This window comes from Anomaloglossus baeobatrachus, chromosome 1 (genome assembly GCF_048569485.1).
Source record: "Anomaloglossus baeobatrachus isolate aAnoBae1 chromosome 1, aAnoBae1.hap1, whole genome shotgun sequence".
NCBI lineage: Eukaryota > Metazoa > Chordata > Amphibia > Anura > Aromobatidae > Anomaloglossus > Anomaloglossus baeobatrachus.
In genome coordinates this window covers 615608856-615627122 of record NC_134353.1, presented here as the reverse complement: position 1 = coordinate 615627122, position 18267 = coordinate 615608856, and the positions used below count along the sequence as shown (strand labels likewise).

The following is an 18267-nucleotide window of genomic DNA, read 5'->3' as shown; positions in this document are numbered from 1 at the left end:
CCCAACTTTTCCGAATGCCCTGGTGCGGTGGTAATTGGGGTAATGAGAGGTTAATAACAGTGCACAGCTGTTAGATTAATGATGGCAGCGTCTATGATACACTCTCCTTCACTAATCTGTAAATAAAAGTAAACAAACATTTAAAAAAATCCTTTATTTGGAAAAAAATACAAAAATCCACCCGCTATCTCCACTTTATTAACCCCAACACACCTGCCGGTCCAACATAATCCACACTAGATGCCACGGCCATTCAGCTCTGCTACATCTGAATATCACATCAAGTGGCTATAGAACATGACTACCCGTTGTGAGTGCAGAGAATGAATGAATTGTACAATGAGAGGTGATGTCATTTGCGGTCACAGCTGGAGGTTCCCATGGTCCTTCACCTGTGATAGCAGGTAACCTGACCTCAGATGAGGTCACTGAGTTCACAGACCTGCATCTCCTGGCAGAAAACACCCTTTTTTTGCCAAGAGATACAGATTTGGTGAGGAAATTTTTACACCATATTCCTGCACCCAATCTACACCTGGCAAAAAAAAGGAATTTTTTTATGAATATATTTTTTGGCCGCACATTTGGTGCTGAAATTGTCTGCACCAGATTTCATCCCCAAATTTGCACCTCCTCACAGAAAAAAACAAAACTTTTTTTTGCATTTTTGGGCCAAGGGAAGCAAATTTGGTGATGACATTTTTACACTATATTCCTGCACCCAAGCTACACCTCCTTGCAAAAAGATCTGTAAACCAAATTAAACAAACACTGAAAAAATCATTTATTTGGAATAAAATAGAAAAAAAAAAACACCCTCTTTCACCACTTAACCCAAACACCCTGCAGGTCCAATGTAATCCACACGAGGTTCCACAGGGATTTTAGCTCTTCTACATCTGAATCTCACAGCGAGCTGCCATAGAACAAGACTGCTGGCTGTGAGCTCCAGAGAATAAATGAGCTGCGATGAGCGATGACTGCAGGCAGCCGCCGTCACACAGGCTGGGGGCGTGTCTGACTGCAACCAATCACAGAGGCCAGGCCAGCCGATGGGCGGGGAAAGCCGTGCATATGAAATGAGTGGCTCAGGTAGGCCACAGAAGCAGCGTACAGCTGGGCCGGAGCCTTGGTAAGTGTGAAGCGCTCACTTCATTCTTATTTTCTTAATTTTTCCTTTTTTTTTTTTTATGTTCTCGAGTACCATACCAAACACCCAGAATCCCGGGCCCAGCACCCGGGCAACTTTTAAAATTTGCGGATCTGGACTTTTACAGCCCAGGTCCGCACAGCCCTAGTCTCTAACAGGTAGACCATGTTGCCCAGGCACCTCCACCACTTCCAGGTTAGGACGCGCTGGCCCTCTAAGAATAGGTGTGCATGGATGGTCCCTACGTGTGCTATCAGGAGGCCTGTGTGGTGTGCGTAGGTCCTGAGAGCTGGCAGCAGGGACCTGGGGACATACCAGCCACAGATGAGCGGCAAGGATGGTGAGTGAGCAGGCATCCCCACCGGGAAAGGGGAACAGGACAGTGTCCGGACGCCAGTAACTCTAAACATAAGAAGCGCTGATAGTGTAATACCAAATGGATCAGTGCTGTATATCAAAAAATATATACAGTTAGGTCCAGAAATATTTGGACAGTGACACAAGTTTTGTTATTTTAGCTGTTTACAAAAACATGTTCAGAAATACAATTATATATATATAATATGGGCTGAAAGTGCACACTCCCAGCTGCAATATGAGAGTTTTCACATCCAAATCAGAGAAAGGGTTTAGGAATCATAGCTCTGTAATGCATAGCCTCCTCTTTTTCAAGGGACCAAAAGTAATTGGTCAAGGGACTCTAAGGGCTGCAATTAACTCTGAAGGCGTCTCCCTCGTTAACCTGTAATCAATGAAGTAGTTAAAAGGTCTGAGGTTGATTACAGGTGTGTGGTTTTGCATTTGGAAGCTGTTGCTGTGACCAGACAACATGCGGTCTAAGGAACTCTCAATTGAGGTGAAGCAGAACATCCTGAGGCTGAAAAAAAAGAGAAAAAATCCATCAGAGAGATAGCAGACATGCTTGGAGTAGCAAAATCAACAGTCGGGTACATTGTGAGAAAAAAGGAATTGACTGGTGAGCTTGGGAACTCAAAAAGGCCTGGGCGTCCACGGATGACAACAGTGGTGGATGATCGCCGCATACTTTCTTTGGTAAAGAAGAACCCGTTCACAACATCAACTGAAGTCCAGAACACTCTCAGTGAAGTAGGTGTATCTGTCTCTAAGTCAACAGTAAAGAGAAGACTCCATGAAAGTAAATACAAAGGGTTCACATCTAGATGCAAACCATTCATCAATTCCAAAAATAGACAGGCCAGAGTTAAATTTGCTGAAAAACACCTCATGAAGCCAGCTCAGTTCTGGAAAAGTATTCTATGGACAGATGAGACAAAGATCAACCTGTACCAGAATGATGGGAAGAAAAAAGTTTGGAGAAGAAAGGGAACGGCACATGATCCAAGGCACACCACATCCTCTGTAAAACATGGTGGAGGCAACGTGATGGCATGGGCATGCATGGCTTTCAATGGCACTGGGTCACTTGTGTTTATTGATGACATAACAGCAGACAAGAGTAGCCGGATCAATTCTGAAGTGTACCGGGATATACTTTCAGCCCAGATTCAGCCAAATGCCGCAAAGTTGATCGGACAGCGCTTCATAGTACAGATGGACAATGACCCCAAGCATACAGCCAAAGCTACCCAGGAGTTCATGAGTGCAAAAAAGTGGAACATTCTGCAATGGCCAAGTCAATCACCAGATCTTAACCCAATTGAGCATGCATTTCACTTGCTCAAATCCAGACTTAAGACAGAAAGACCCACAAACAAGCAAGACCTGAAGGCTGCGGCTGTAAAAGCCTGGCAAAGCATTAAGAAGGAGGAAACCCAGCGTTTGGTGATGTCCATGGGTTCCAGACTTAAGGCAGTGATTGCCTCCAAAGGATTCGCAACAAAATATTGAAAATAAAAATATTTTGTTTGGGTTTGGTTTATTTGTCCAATTACTTTTGACCTCCTAAAATGTGGAGTGTTTGTAAAGAAATGTGTACAATTCCTACAATTTCTATCAGATATTTTTGTTCAAACCTTCAAATTAAACGTTACAATCTGCACTTGAATTCTGTTGTAGAGGTTTCATTTCAAACCCAATGTGGTGGCATGCAGAGCCCAACTCGCGAAAATTGTGTCACTGTCCAAATATTTCTGGACCTAACTGTACACTCACCTGAACGGGTTGTGACTGTCACAACCACTAGTACGCATGAGATAATGGCGTCTGCTGCAGCCCCACGTGGATGAGCATTCAAAATGGAGTAGAGAAGGGGTTAATGCCGCGCATCAGCCAAAAGGAAGATGTAAAAATGTTGATGATAATTAACTCTCTTTTTATTCCATAGGTCTATGCATTTTGAGGTGAAAATGTTGCTTTTTGTTGATGTACTGGTCCTGAGAAAGAGGTTTTCACCTCGAAACGCGTAGACCTATGGAATAAAAAGAGAGTTTATTATCATCAACATTTCTACATCTTCCTTTTGGCTGATGTGCGGCATTAACCCCTTCTCTACTCCATTTTTAATACGGACGCCAGTAACGGCATTACACCTCCCTAAGCATCTGAGAGTGAAAGGTTCCACTCTGTTTCTACTGCCAGATTCTCTCTCTTGTCTACGTGGAGAATAGACATGGAGCTGCGGAAAGGGAAAATGAATCACAAATGTGGCTATATCGCTATACTTTGTGCAACTGAAACAATTTGGAAATTATGTGCCCAGTATCTCATGTATGTGGTTGATGAAGAGGAACCTTTAAGTAAAGTCTCATTTAAACTGAAGTGGTGGTCTCCTTGTCGGTACAAGTTGTTAACTGGTCCTGGCCAGCTGAAACCATCAGCACCATGTGGCCTACATGGGTGTACTGTTCACACAGCACAAGTCCACACAACCGGCCAGGGCAGTGTCAGGAATCAACACCTTGCCCATGATTACTGCCCTGCGGCACTCTACACTTGGCGTAGTCGTCAGTATCATGGCTTGCCGATGGAAGATCTGAGTGTTGCGGGAAAAGCACACATTACAGTGAAGATGGTCATCGGTGCATGGTCAAAGATGGCACTGCACAAAAGCTCCAAGATGCCGGATGGTGGCGCAGCTCCAAAGTGTAAGGGCGCAAAGATCGGTCCAGCCCTTGAGAGATTATAACTATTGTAGAGAGTACCACACCTGGAAATGCCAGCCCATTGGACAGAGTATCCATCCCCGTCAGAACGGAGAACTGAAATAAACGGGCGGGTCAGTCAGAAGATATCTCACTCTGTAAGGGGTGGAGCTGTAAAATAGGCAGGGTGCGTGGGAAGGCACCATTTTGTGGGTGTAAGTCAGAGAGGAAAGAGAAGACCCTGGACAGAGTTTATGTGAATACTAGCTCCATCCGCCGCAGTCGCAGTCTACAAGCGGATAAGCTGGTCCAGTTTTTGAAGTAAAATGGTAGCCTTGGAGGTCTTCCATATAAGACCAGAGATGGAAGACTCACCTGTGATTTTGCTACCTCCAAGAGAGGTGCCTGTTTCCGGAGTTCTGACACCCCCAGGCTCGGAGTCTCATGTGAGTAAAAGCAGCAGTGAGACCACCTTAAGCCATTGTGGACCCTCAGAGGAGGAAAATACCATGGGACTCCTTGTGAAGCCAGCCCACCCTGTCATGGTATATATGGCCCAGGGTGCCAACCAGGCAGTTTACATGCGAAGAGCTGGGGGAAACAAACCTGGGTTTGAGCACAGCCGGTCAAGCACCTGTAAAAACGTAGTTGGATACCTAGAGCTCCTCGTTGTGCCTGTTGCACCCTCCACTGGGACAGCAAGAAAAAAAAATTGTAAGGAAGAGGGACTCTGATACATCCTGTATTAGACATAAAGGAGGGCCTCACACATTCTGTTAAAATTCTTAGGTAGAGAGACTCCTATACTAAACCCTATGCACTAAATTCAAGGACTGCCGAAAATTAGATACACACTGAAAGACACGTAGAGGAGTGCCTTAGAAAACTTTTTTCCTATTTTGAAGTAGTGGACTCCTAGACTGGGAATACCTGTGCACTACTTCAGTGTTCCCCAACTCCAGTCCTCAGGAGCCACCAACAGTGCATGTTTTCAGGATTTCCTTAGGAATGCACAGATGTTGGAATCCTCACTTGTTCAGGTGACTAAATTATCACACATGCAAATGAGGCGCCGCTGAGGCTTCAGTTGCCACAGGGTACGGCACCTGATTTTAGGTGCTGTGCTCATTCCGGATTCCTGGGTGATCAGTGTCGGTTCCACACAACGCCACATCCTAACACATAACAGATTAGCTCACATCTTAGATCAGGGCTGGGGCTGGTCCCATTAATGCATTTCAACCAGTAACCTGGTTATGGTACTTAATCCCCGTGCACTGTATCTAGAACCATCTAGTGGGTGGAGCTTAGTAGGCGGAGCTAAGTTGGAGAGTGACAGTTGAGAGAGTCAGTGAGGATTTAACGGAGAGCGAGGAAGGGACTTTGGTCCAGGGAGTAGCTCACTTAGTGACTTTGGTGGAAAAAGTACGGTCGCTGGGAGAGTACAGTGTCGGTACTCACAGGACCGAGCACAGATGGGGTGTAGAGCTTTAAGAAAGGTGACGCTTTAAGCTCGCTTAATAAATCTACCGGGAGAGATTTCACGTTTCTCGGCCTACCAGAGTGTCCGGGGCACAGCAGCAGACCTAGAACCTGGGGAATTGGGACTTGGGACAGAGGTCCAACCCATTGAGAGGTTCAAGCTGCCTGTCATACGGGCCAGGACAGTGAGCCCGCCTGGTCACACAACTGGCATTAGGAACCGAGGAGTTCGGGATCGCCTGGAGCCCATCATGATGGAGACCGGCACCCTGCGGGCATAAGGAACAGTATATGAGTAAAGACATCTTGAACTGCAGCCCTTGTATCGCCTACATCTTCCCGCGCCCTGTCATTCCTGAAGAATACCGCCAGAAGTACTACAAGTCTCAGACATCCCACTCCTGCTGCTGAAGTTTACTTGATCCCTAGGGCGGGCGAATCACAATATTAACCCCTTAACGACCACGGGCAGTAAACTATGTCCTAGCAGTCATCGTGTTAATCCCACCTGGCAGCTGGGAGGGATCCGTGCACATGTCAGCTGATTTGTACAGCTGACATATGTGCCTACCAGGCACAAGCAGATCGATCAGCTGTACCTGTTAGCCCTTTAAATGGCGCTGTCAATATGTGACAGCGCCATTATAATGGTGATCGCGGTAGATCTGTACTCACCACCTGCCACTGGAAGTCACGTGACGTGATCACGTGGATCCGGTGGTTGTTATGGTAGCACAGGGTCATGTGATGACTCCTGTAGCTCATATGACTCAGGTCCTGTAGCCAGCAGTTAAGTACTGCCTGTTACAAGAGATGAGCTTTTCTCTCGATCTCAGTGGTGCCGCTCTGATTGGGAGAAAACAATGAGCGATCAGACTGCTGATGGTTATGGTCCCCTAGGGGAACTAATAAAATAAAAATAAAAAAGTAAAAAAAAAAAGTTTTGAAAAATTAAAAAAAAATAAACCTAAAAGTTCAAATCCACCCCTCCATTTGCCCCATTCAAAATTAAAGGGTTAAAAACCTAAAAAATATACTCACATTTGGTACCACTGCGTTCAGAAATGCCCGATCTATCAAAATAAAAAATCAATTGATCTGATCGGTAAATGATGTAGCGACAAAAAAACTCCAAAGGACAAAATTAAGTTTGCCACAAATTTTGCGCAAAATGCAATAATTGTCGATTAAAACATTGCATCTGCGCAAAAAGGGTATCGTTAAATGTCAGTTTGAAATGCAAAAAATAAGCAGTCACTGAGCCTTAGATCCCAAATAATGAGAACGTTGCGGGTCGGGGAAAATGGCGCAAAACGTGTGCCACTTTTTTTGGACAAACATTCTGATTTTTTTGTAACCCCTTTGATAAAAGTAAACCTATACATGTTTGGTGTCTACAAACTCTTACCGATCTGAGGCATCACACATACACATCAGTTTTACCATGTAGTGAACACGGTGAATAAAATATTTAAAAACACAATCATGCAATCGCACTTTTGCAATTTTTCCGCATTTGGAAATGTTTTGCCATTTTCCAGTACACTATATGGTAAATCTCACGGCTCTTGGAAGAAGAGGGAAGAAGAGCGGCAAACCCCCCCCCCCCGGAAAGCGCAAAATCGGCCAGTTGTTAAGGGTTTAAGGAAATCCTAAAAACATGCATTGTTGGTGGCTCCCAAGGACTGTAGTTGGGAAACACTGCACTAAGTGAAAGGCTGCCAAAAATTAGAAGGAGGGACTGTAATATACCCTGGAAGACACAAAGAGGATGGCCTCAGAAAACCTTTTATTAACATTTTGAAAGACTGGGAGTCTTAGACTGGGAAAGCCTAAGCACTAAGTGCAAGGGCTGAAAAACATTTCCCCCTGGGGAGTACACATCTATATATGTATGAGAGGTAGTCCTCATACACATTCTGAAAACATTATAAAGGAGGGCATCATACACACCCTGGAAAAATTAAGATTGAAGGCTGAACGACGACCCCGTTAATATGATAGAGGAGGAGTAAAAAACAAAAAAAAATAAACCATGAACTATATAACTTGTTTGGGTTGCGCCAATCAGTTATTATTCCCCTGGTGCGACTAAAAACCCGCTCTGACAAAATTTTAGCAGCAGGGCAGGCCAGCATCTCCAAAGTGTAGAGGGACAAGTCATGCCACCTGTCCATTGTGGATACCCAATAGTTGTACAGCAGATAGATTCCAAAACATTCTCTCTCCTCGTCAGACTACCTTGTGTATGAGGGCCTGGACATTTGGAGGATCTAATGAAACTTCCAGACCTTGGATAGTGTTCCCCTGCCTCTGTTGGACTTGGTGTGTTTCCCTCATCTCTCCTCCTCCGTTTACCCAAGGAACTATAACCTCTTCCACCAACGTTGTCACATGGCAACTTTTGTAGTAATTGTTCGACTAGTGGCTTTTGGTATTGCACCATTTTACTAGACCTCTCTCCCTTACAGGAAGGCGGGATGGAAAGTTCTCCTTGTAGCGTGGGTCGAGAAGGGTGAACAAGTAGTATTCATTGTTGGCCAAAATGCGGAAGGGATTGAGGTGTTTGGGCTTCCACCCTGGCCCTGCTTGTGACCAGCCCTTATCTAGATCCCCCTCTCCACCACCCAAGGGGGGAACTGGGAGAAGAAAGAGTGGTTACCCCACAGAAAAAAAAAAATAGGAGGGAAATGTGACGCCCTGGACTAGCCAGGTAGTCACAGACATAACATCACACACCCCCTCCCCTGGATAGAATACATCAGTCAAACAAAATCCTTGTTGCCTCCCTCCAGGGTCTGATGTCCACACCAGATGGGGCGGAGCCAGGCGGTTGGCCCCACCCAACGAGGAGTTCACAGGCCTGGAGGCGGGAAAAGGCAGTCAGAGTAGTTCAGTTTTGGAGTTCAGTGGAAGTGGAGTTGAGTTTGGAGGGCAGAAACTGCTAGTGTCTGGGTAGGAGCCCAGGCACTGTCAGCAAGGTCGGCAGACGGTGGTGGCCATCTGCAGGAGTTAGTGGACCTCTGGGGAACCGTAGGACCGGGGTCGGGCGGTGGCCCGCCGGTACCGAACCGGGGAGCGGAGTGAAGCTCAGCACAAAGGCAGAGCCATCAGACCCCTACTAGGCTGGGAGCCGCCGACAACGGTCAAATCCGAGAGTGACCAGAACCCCAGGGGTTTCCTAACACCCAAGACCTGACAGAAGGCAACAGTCCACACAGTGAGGATAAAGAGCCACCGCCATAGGCTACAGATCCAAGGGCCAGCGCCTGCAGGCAAAACGGGCTCCTTCGGTACATATACGCCGGGGAGCGGACTACCGTTGGGAAACCATCGGAGTCAACACATTCTACACAGGTGGAGGGAAAGACAGCCACCATCAACCTGTCCGGGGAGAGCAAAGACACTCCAGCCGGCTGCGGGACCCGTCCATCCAGCCGTTTGGTTTACCAGAGACTCTGTGAATTTGTACCTGAGTGAGTACCACAGTGCCATCCAGCACTGCGCCGCGCTGCCCCTGCAACACTGCACCCCAGCCATTCAGCCTCCCCGTATCACCACCGGGCCCCGGGATCACCAACCCCTACCCACGGAGGGGGAACCAACATCCTAGCTGCTCCCCGCCATCGCTCCCAGGATCCCCGTCATCAGCAACGGTGGTGCCCATTATCACCACGACCCGTGGGTGGCGTCACGAACTATCTCCCCAAAAAAACCACCCCCTTTTCACTCATGGGCGAGGAGCGCTGCTCAAGTCCCCGGGTCCGGCCCACCGCTCGAGCCACTGAGCAGCAGCAGCCCCGGACCCGAGCATAGCGAGTGCGGCCCCTCCGCCCGCGACAGAAATCAAAACTCAGACTCACTGCACCCAAACACAGAGGTATAAAACAACAAAATGGTACAGGGGAAAGCCAAAGCAGGGAAGAAAATACAAGACAACGGGTAACTACACAACAACTGCAAGCATACAGCAATACTTGCACGAGCAGCAGCAGCTAACCAACTCCCTCTCTTCATGGCAAAACCTGGTAGAATGGGGTTTCTATCAACTATTTGGTCCACATATAAAGCTACCTTTTTCATTTTGAGCAGCGATCGTTTGAGTAGACACAGAAGCGGAATGGTTACGCTGATTATGGCACTCAAAGTATTGTAGAACCTCACATGTCAGACATCCATAGCCACTTGTCGGTTCTTATGTGCGGAGGCTGACCAGAATAACGATAGATGTGTTGCAGCTGGTAATTAACTACTGCCCTCTGCTGCTCAGAAAGCCTTGCCAACATGAATATGCAATGTGGGAACGTCGCACACCAGTGGGTGAGCTGGCATTTGCAAGCGCTGCTGCAGGACTGTAGACCGGCGGCAACTATAGTTGACTTGCAGAAATGGGTGCTTATGTGGTGTACCTTTACAAGTAGCTCAGACAAATCTGTCCACATTTGTCTAGACTGTTATAGCTTTCCACAACTCTGCGTCGGTGTGCTGTTTGTCACCTAAACAAATTAGTTTTAGCAAAGCCTGTTGACGCTTCACTAAGACAGTGCTTCAGTGCTTGCAGCTTGGGATTGATATGGATGATGTGCTCCAACATGACAAGTATCCATCTAATTTCAGATATTTTCACAGACAAAAAAGGACATTGTTTCACAAAAATAAACAAATCACTTTGATATATAGAAGCATTCCAGAGGTATTACCAAGTAAAGTGACACCGGTCAAATTTGAAAAATTGTAGGGTCAGTAGGCTCAATATTGGCTTTGTCACTAAACCTTAAGTTGAGGTGATCCAGACCATAACATAATTGTCAATTGGTTAAGCCAATGGGCAGTAATTTACTGGCTGTTTACACACTCTGACCACACTATTGTGCACATGTTTGTTCTGTGCACGTAAAATATTATTGGCAGCCTATTTCCGATTTATAGAGTCCGCTGTGCTGCCAAAACCAATGATTTTTAAGTTAAAACGCATCACACCTGACAAACGAGCATTTTGTGTTTGATCACTAGCCTGTTTAGACAAGTAATACCGGTATTTGGGAATGTGCTTTCCTAATAGTTTCTTTAAATGGACCATGATTTAGCTTTCTATACAGGATAGCAGCAGACTATTTTTCCTATAGTTTCACTATCTTGTAAAGAATAATGAGAGGTTACTGATGGCATCCAACAGTGGGCACAGACTTAATGTTTACCTACCCTAAGAAATCCTCCTGGTAGAAAACCTTACAGTAACAAATGGGCTGGTTTCACATGTGACATTTGTAAAAGCTGCTCTTCTTTGGTCACTGTTCCCACCTAATCTGTTTCATGCTAATAATAGCCATGTAAAATACCAAACTACATAAAGTGGAGTAGGCTGCATGGAATGTGAAAAGTAGAAAGGCATTATGACATTGTACGGGACTGTGTTTAATGCTGCACTGCCTTCAGTACAAATATCACTCCTCTTCCTCCTAACTAGAGTCACTCCCCCCGCCTTCTACAATACCAAGCACCTGTCCTACAAAGGTAGGGCCAGGTGCCTACACTGTGTGCTCACGCTATAACTTTTCATAGCCAGGATGGCTGTGCCAGAACTAGAGTGACTGCTGTGTCCTGGGACACCTGGACCTTCACCCAGAACAACATGTCTCCGATAACAGAAGTTGTGTTTTCCCCTTCAGCAAGACTTCTCTCAGCAATCTTCTATGCAGTGAGCTCATTCCTGATTATCCTGGTTAACAAGACAGTGCTCACTAGTTACAGGTAGGTGTATAATTGTGACGTGGGCCAATGCACTATCAATCTATTAATTAGTGACAACTGGTATTAATATGAAACCTATTCAGTGGTTAAGTGCCGAGGTCATACTGGGTTTACGTACGATGAAAATGTCTGATTGTATTGATATTCCCATAGATTGCAAATGGGCAAGGTAAGCAGCTCCATCATATCTGGCAAAGATATGGATTGTGTTGATTGCTGTAACGGTATCTGTAAGTGTTAATCATTGACTAATATCCGGAGTGATTTTTCTTTTTCTGTAGAAGTTCTAACATATCAGAATATAGCTGTATCTATATGTCTGACCAATTGTAAGAATAAAATTGAACAAATTAAGTGGTTGTTTATTTTCATTAATATTTTAAAATATTTTTGATGAAAACAACAAAACGGGGTTTACTTACTGGCCCCTGTTCCATAGCTGGCTCTCTGCTAGTGATTGATTACAGGGTTCAGGGGTCACGTCACTTGACCCCTCCAGCCATTTGTGTTGACTACAGTGACACAGCCGCTGTACGCAGTTATTAACTGCAATGTTCACGTATGGTGTAATTGTGACCTCAGCACTGCAGCCTGTAAACCAGCAGTGAGTGCAGCAGCAGAGAGGAGGTATTGGAGCAAGGCCTAGTGAGTAAACCTGTTTTTGTTTATATCCCTTGTAAGCTTATGGCTAGTGGCGTAACAAGAGTTCAATGGGCTCTAGTGCAAAATTTTGTCATTGGCTCCTAATCTTCATGTGGTTAGATGTATTGGCACTTGCAGCTTTTTAGATCGTATAACGACCCCCTATGTTTCTCCTATGTTAAAGATCCTATGTTTGATCCCCTTGTAACAATGTCCTTTGTCCTGTGCCCTTCCTGTAATCATGTCTCACCATCATGGGACCCTTACTATAATAATGTCACTATCCTGACCCACATCCTATAAGAAATATCCCTGATCCTGGGCATCTGTCTATCCCCATGTTTCCATCCTCAACTGCATGCTGTAAGAAATGCCCCCCTTCCTCGGCTTCTTGTTATTATAATGTCCCCATTCTGGTCTGCATCCTGTACGAAACATTCCCCATCCTGGGCCACTTCCTATTTTAATGTCCGTATCCTGGCCTGCATCCTGTAAGGAATATCCCCCATGTTGGGCCCTATCCTCTTTATAATGTCCCCATCCTGGCCCGCATCCTGTAAGGAATATCTCCTATCTTGGTCTCCTTCCTATTATAATGTCCGCATCCTGTAAGGAATGTCTCCTATCTTGGGCTCCTTCCTATTATAATTTCTGCATCCTGTAATAATGCCCTCCATCATAGTCCCCTTTCTATAATAATGTCCTCTGTCCTGGGCCCATTGTGTAATAAAGTCCCCCATCTTGGTCTGTATCCTATAGGAAATCTCACCCATTCTGGGCCCCTTCCTATACTAATGTCCCCATCCTGGGCCACATCCTGTAAGAAATTCCCTCCAACCTAGCTCATTTCTATTATAATGTCCCCGTCTTGGACTACATCCTGTAAGTGCTGGGCCATTTCCTATTATATTGTCCACCGTTCTGCTGTTCTTTTACAACACAAACTATGTTTCTTACCTTCACCTGCTCCTACAACATGTGGCATCCATTACTGTGCGCTCACACTGGCGTACAGCATCCGATGCAAGGGAATCGAATGCGATATGCTAATGACACTTGGCTCAAACTCTGTTGCAAGCATGGGCAGAGTATCATACTCCGATTCGATTCCCTCGCTAGCGAGAGTTGGAGCACAGGTGGGGAGAAGATGGAGAGATTAATTTCTCCAACTTCTCTATTTCCTGCTTTGAATGTCATCCAAGTGCCGTCTGATATTCGCAGAGGGCAGTCCGAGGTTTCCCATGCACCCATAGAGTTATATGGATGCAAGTAAGCCGAGACACGCCACCAATCGCAGCATGCACTGATTGTTTTCTCATGACGAATTGGCATGGCTCCATAGTATAACACTGGAGTGAGCGCTATCCTATTAAACATCAGATAGCTCTCGTCCAAGTTATACGCTGGCTATACGCCAGTGTGCGTGCACCCTTAATATGAGACATTGGAATAAGAGTATTGATGTTAGTGACAAACTAAATCATTTTAAGATGAGACTGGTAATTCATTGAGTTTTCTTTAATTCATAAATATTTTTACAATCTTTGTTTTTGTTTTTTTCTATGAAGGTTTCCATCTTCCACATTTCTTGCAGTTGGCCAGGTCGGTATACAAATGAAAAAATAATCTCACAGTACAAAGACTAAACACTAATGGTAGTCAGTATCCTACAACTACACAATCTGCATCATAATAAAGTAACAACTAAGTAGATGAGATTTCAACAAATGTCAGACGTGTGGCTGAAATATTCCATGCGTAAGGCTCTGTACGATCTTTAAATCTGCAACGTGTAATCCTGAGACTGGATCACAGCTTCGGAGGAGAGAGAGGGACTAATCTTCCCATCTCCTCCAGTATCAGCTGATGTGATTATCGCACTGCACTCCGGTGTCAACCAGATGCAGTGTGATGTTTCACACGCACCCATAGACTTGTATGGGTGCGAGTGAATTCGGATCTGATTTCATCCGCAGAATGCTGCGACTGTTTTCTTGGTCCGATTAGGGCTGAGAGAAAAAAAAAAAAAGAAAAAAAATCACAGCTGGGAACGGCCCCATAGAGTAACATGGGTCCAAGGGGAATGGGATTTTTTTTTATCACATTCCACTCTGCCTGTTTTACTTGCCGTGTGTCCTAGCCCTAAGGCTAGCGTTACATGGTGGCATGAAACTCATGGCGCTTCATTGCAATATCAGATTTTCAGATCGTCAGTGTGGTCGCGTTGCCTAATAGATGAGCCATGGGCAGGGTCACATGGGCATATGTTCTCTCATCCAAGAGAATTAGGTTGATTATGCCAATCACACTGTGATCAAACTCTGATGAGTTTGATCAGTTTCAACACAGTGTGATCCGATTTTCTGGTATGAGAGATTCGGAGCAGACTGTGAGCAGAAGATGGAGAATTAAATTTTTCCATTGTATCGGACTGCTTTCAGATGTCATCCGAGTGCAGTCCGATGATTACCCATAAATATGAATGGGTGAGTGGCATCCGATTTTCATGTCAAATCACAGCATGTTGTTTCATGACGATTTAGTATGAGTAAAAAAAATGAAAAAAAAAAAGCTGATCAGCATTGCCTCATTGCATATCATTGGTCCTAGTGCCATCTGATAAAAAAAAAAAATCAGATAGCACTCGTCCAATATACATTGTGGTGTGAGCGAGCTTTACTAGATGACATTATCTTTTAGGATTTGTTCACACAGAGGAAAGTATCAGTTCAAGGAAGTGAAATGCCTTTGTTTCACCAGGAGTTTTTCCAAACCTCTTTAAGGAAAAAAAAAAAGATTAAACTCTACATATGAGCAGGAAAGAGGAAAAAGAATACGTTTTCCAAGAATTGTTAAAGCGGCTTTGAGGAGGATTTTGGAGAAGACTAAAAAAAACACTGTGTAAAGATTCCCCTATACTGAAGGTGCTGATGGTTGCCACACCACTGGAAATGCAATGCCTCAACCTTAAATATTGTGGTGCTTTCAGTCTCATTAAAATGTGTTGGGTCCATATGTTAGGAAGGCGCTTGATACTCCATCCTAGTGGTATCAGGTCCTGTTTTTATAAAATAGAATCAGACTTGTTTTGATAATAAGAGATTTACAAAATCAGTTAAGATTCTTATCTTTTTTTTCCGTGGGGACAAATTACAACAATCTATCAGAAGTAGCAGATTTGATATCTGTGTTCTCATTACTAAATCTGTCTCTATTATTGTAGATGGGATTCACACTTCTTATATTGTACATAGGAAAGGTGAGAGGAATAATCACATTTCCAGATTTTGACAGAGATGTCCCAAGAAAGGTGAGTACTTACTTTTCATTTATCTACACAGGGTGGCATTCATCTCTGTACTGGATCTTCTGAAATTCAGCAGAAGATACTTCTTCCCAAGGGCTCATCTATCTGGGAAGAGTCAGGAGGCCACCATACACATTAGATTGTTGTCTGATTTCCGCCAATATGAATGAGCCAAATAATGAATTGTTGGTAACTAGTGATGAGCGAGCTCTACCATGCTTGAGTGCTCGGTACTAGTAATGAGCAGTTGGACACTTGGACAGGCTCACCCGAGTACCAAGCATAATGGCAACTAATGGGGAACTTGAGCATTTTTTTCAAAGTTCTTCCGAAAAAAATGCTTGAGTTCTCCATTGACTTCCATTATACTCCGTACACGTGTCAAACCCGTCCGAGCATCCAATTGCTTGTTACGACTACTGAGCAACTGAGCATAGTAGTGCTCGCTCATCACTAGTTACCAACAATTGATTATTTGGCTCATTCATATTGGTGGAAATCAGACAACAATCTAATGTGTATAGCGGTCTCCTGACTCTTCAGATCACTATTGTTAATGTTAAGATAAGCAAACAAGTGCCTGGGAAAAAAAAAGATAAGAGTGTATGCATACCAACCACATTTTCTTTGAGATAGTCATAGATATTTCGGCAACAATGAAATTTCCAACTGTGTGTTTGAGGGCATGTTATCAATCTTTCAATTCTGCAACATGCCTATTGTCAGAGATTTCAGCTGTTTTAATGAAAAGAGTGAAATACCTGTGCAAATCTGAAGTAATGTATGATAATATTGCCGAAGCTTTTTGCAGATTTGCCGATCATGCACTAAGCTATTCCAGCCCTGCGGACATTAGTAGAAATCTAAAAAGAATATCTGCTACTGTAATGAAACATAGATGATCACAAATGTTCTCAGAAACCAAAGATTTATTAAAGGGACTCTGTCAGAATTTTTCTGCTACGTAATCTGAAGACAGCAAACTGTATGAGTTAAAACAGAAACTTCAGCCCTGTGTCTCTTATCACAAAATCTGCTTTTGTTTACCTGCAATGTTAGTTTAAGCCTCTTAGCTTTATCATTACTGTGGTTGAGGAGTGCATGAGCTGTAGTCCAACTCTGCCCCTTCTTTGATTAGCAGCTTCTGTCTATGGGAATGTACACTAAAAGCCTGGTGTTGGCACGGACAGTTCTCCCAGCACTGCTACATGAAAAAAAATAAATCTTGAATTATGTCAAAATGGCTGCACCCAGTAATCTAAGTGATATATCGTTGGATTCAGGACCTCATTGCCTATATCATGCTGCTCTCAGATGAATTTGCAAAAACCTGCTTACAGGTTCCCTTTAACACTAACAAATCTGTAGGTAATATACCCTAATAGAAACAGATTTTTATATCCAGTGTCACTTCTTTCTGTTTGCAGTTATTTCCTTTGCCTTTATTATACATTGGTAATCATTTAACGGGATTAGCAAGCACCCAGAAACTAAGGTAAGGAAAATATTTCAGTTGAGCTTTAATCTATGCAAATCATATGGGTGTTGTCAAATAGGAAATACATAGTCACAAAATAAATCCCATAGAACTGTCAACTTCATTCAGTCATGTTACCCTGACTTGGTAAATCTCAGGCATCTGTCTCTCCCAATAGACGTAAATTGCTAACATACAATGTATTCTTGTTGACATTACAAAACCATTGTTCATCGTTCCATTGTATTTCTATTATAACTCCTGTTTGATGAGAAATAAGCAGCTGGAAAATGGATTCCAAATGTATAATATATAGCTGGCTAAAAAAAAAATGATAATATAAAAATTATTCTATAAGTAAACATACATGTAAAATAAAAATTTTAATTCTGACTATTTTACCCCTTTATTGACATATGACAAGCCTGCATCCTTGACTTTTATGCAGACTTGCAAGCCGAGCCCACAACTTTACTGGCAGATGATGGCTGAATTCAGCCATCATCTGCCTCTAACATGCACAAGTGTAAAAGTTGTATCATTAATGCTTGTTTCCAGCCCCTAGAAAAATACTTACCAGTCGCCATCTTCCTGTCATGACACAGACTAGGGGGAGAGTCCAGCATGAGTCAAAACACATTACAACAAGGGATACACAAACTATAAACAAGGGGGACACTGGCGACACTTTAACAATGGTGGTCCCTAGCGCTAGTGAGAGCGAAGATGGACACCTCCACTTACCTGCCACTGTACCCTGCACTCCTAGCCAGTCCCTATACAGGTTCCTCACAGGAACCTGAAGCCCTGAGATGACCCTACAATAGTCCCTGTCTAGTGAGTGGGCAGGTAAAGGATGCTAAACTTAACACTGCTCTGAAGCAAGAAAGGAAGACAGACAGGGGTAAAACACTACAACCGACTGCTGCAGCCACAACAGCAACTCAGCAAAGGGTTTCAGCAGCTCCTTCCTCCTCTAAGACCAGAATTCAAATGAATCAAGAATAACCGGCACCCTCTGCTGGTAGCAGAGAGTACATAAGGTGACTGGGAGTGCTCCAAACTGGAAACACCTGATCAGGAGTCTGAGGCTGCTGGAAAGCAAACTGACATTAACCCTTTCTTACCCAAAGGAAAGAAAACCACATTTAAATAGCTGAGTCTCACCAGGTAAAGTGAGGCTCAGGCTCCGAAAAAGTCACTAAACTTTTATATCAGAGAGACGACTGTGACACTTCTGTTCTACACAGTGCCACTCTCATCGCTTTCCGCCAATTTGCATGTGACCACAGCTCCTGACTGGCCGCCAGTTAAAAGGAACCTGTCAGATGCAATACGCACTCAGAACCACGAGCAGTTCTGGGTGCATATTGCTAATCCCTGCCTAACCGACCCT

The 18267-nt window shown here is 44.2% G+C and overlaps 1 protein-coding gene across 1 annotated transcript in view; it reads left to right on the top strand.

The window, feature by feature from the left end:
* Positions 1–11185: 11185 nt before the first annotated feature.
* SLC35D2 (solute carrier family 35 member D2) overlaps positions 11186–18267 on the top strand; it is a 188266-nt gene continuing 181184 nt past the window's right edge. The window contains exons 1-4 of the mRNA XM_075340476.1: positions 11186–11445; positions 13656–13689; positions 15311–15397; positions 16822–16889. Coding sequence (XP_075196591.1) covers positions 11327–11445; positions 13656–13689; positions 15311–15397; positions 16822–16889 — 308 coding nt within the window. The 5' untranslated portion in view covers positions 11186–11326. The remainder of the gene's footprint in view (positions 11446–13655; positions 13690–15310; positions 15398–16821; positions 16890–18267) is intronic.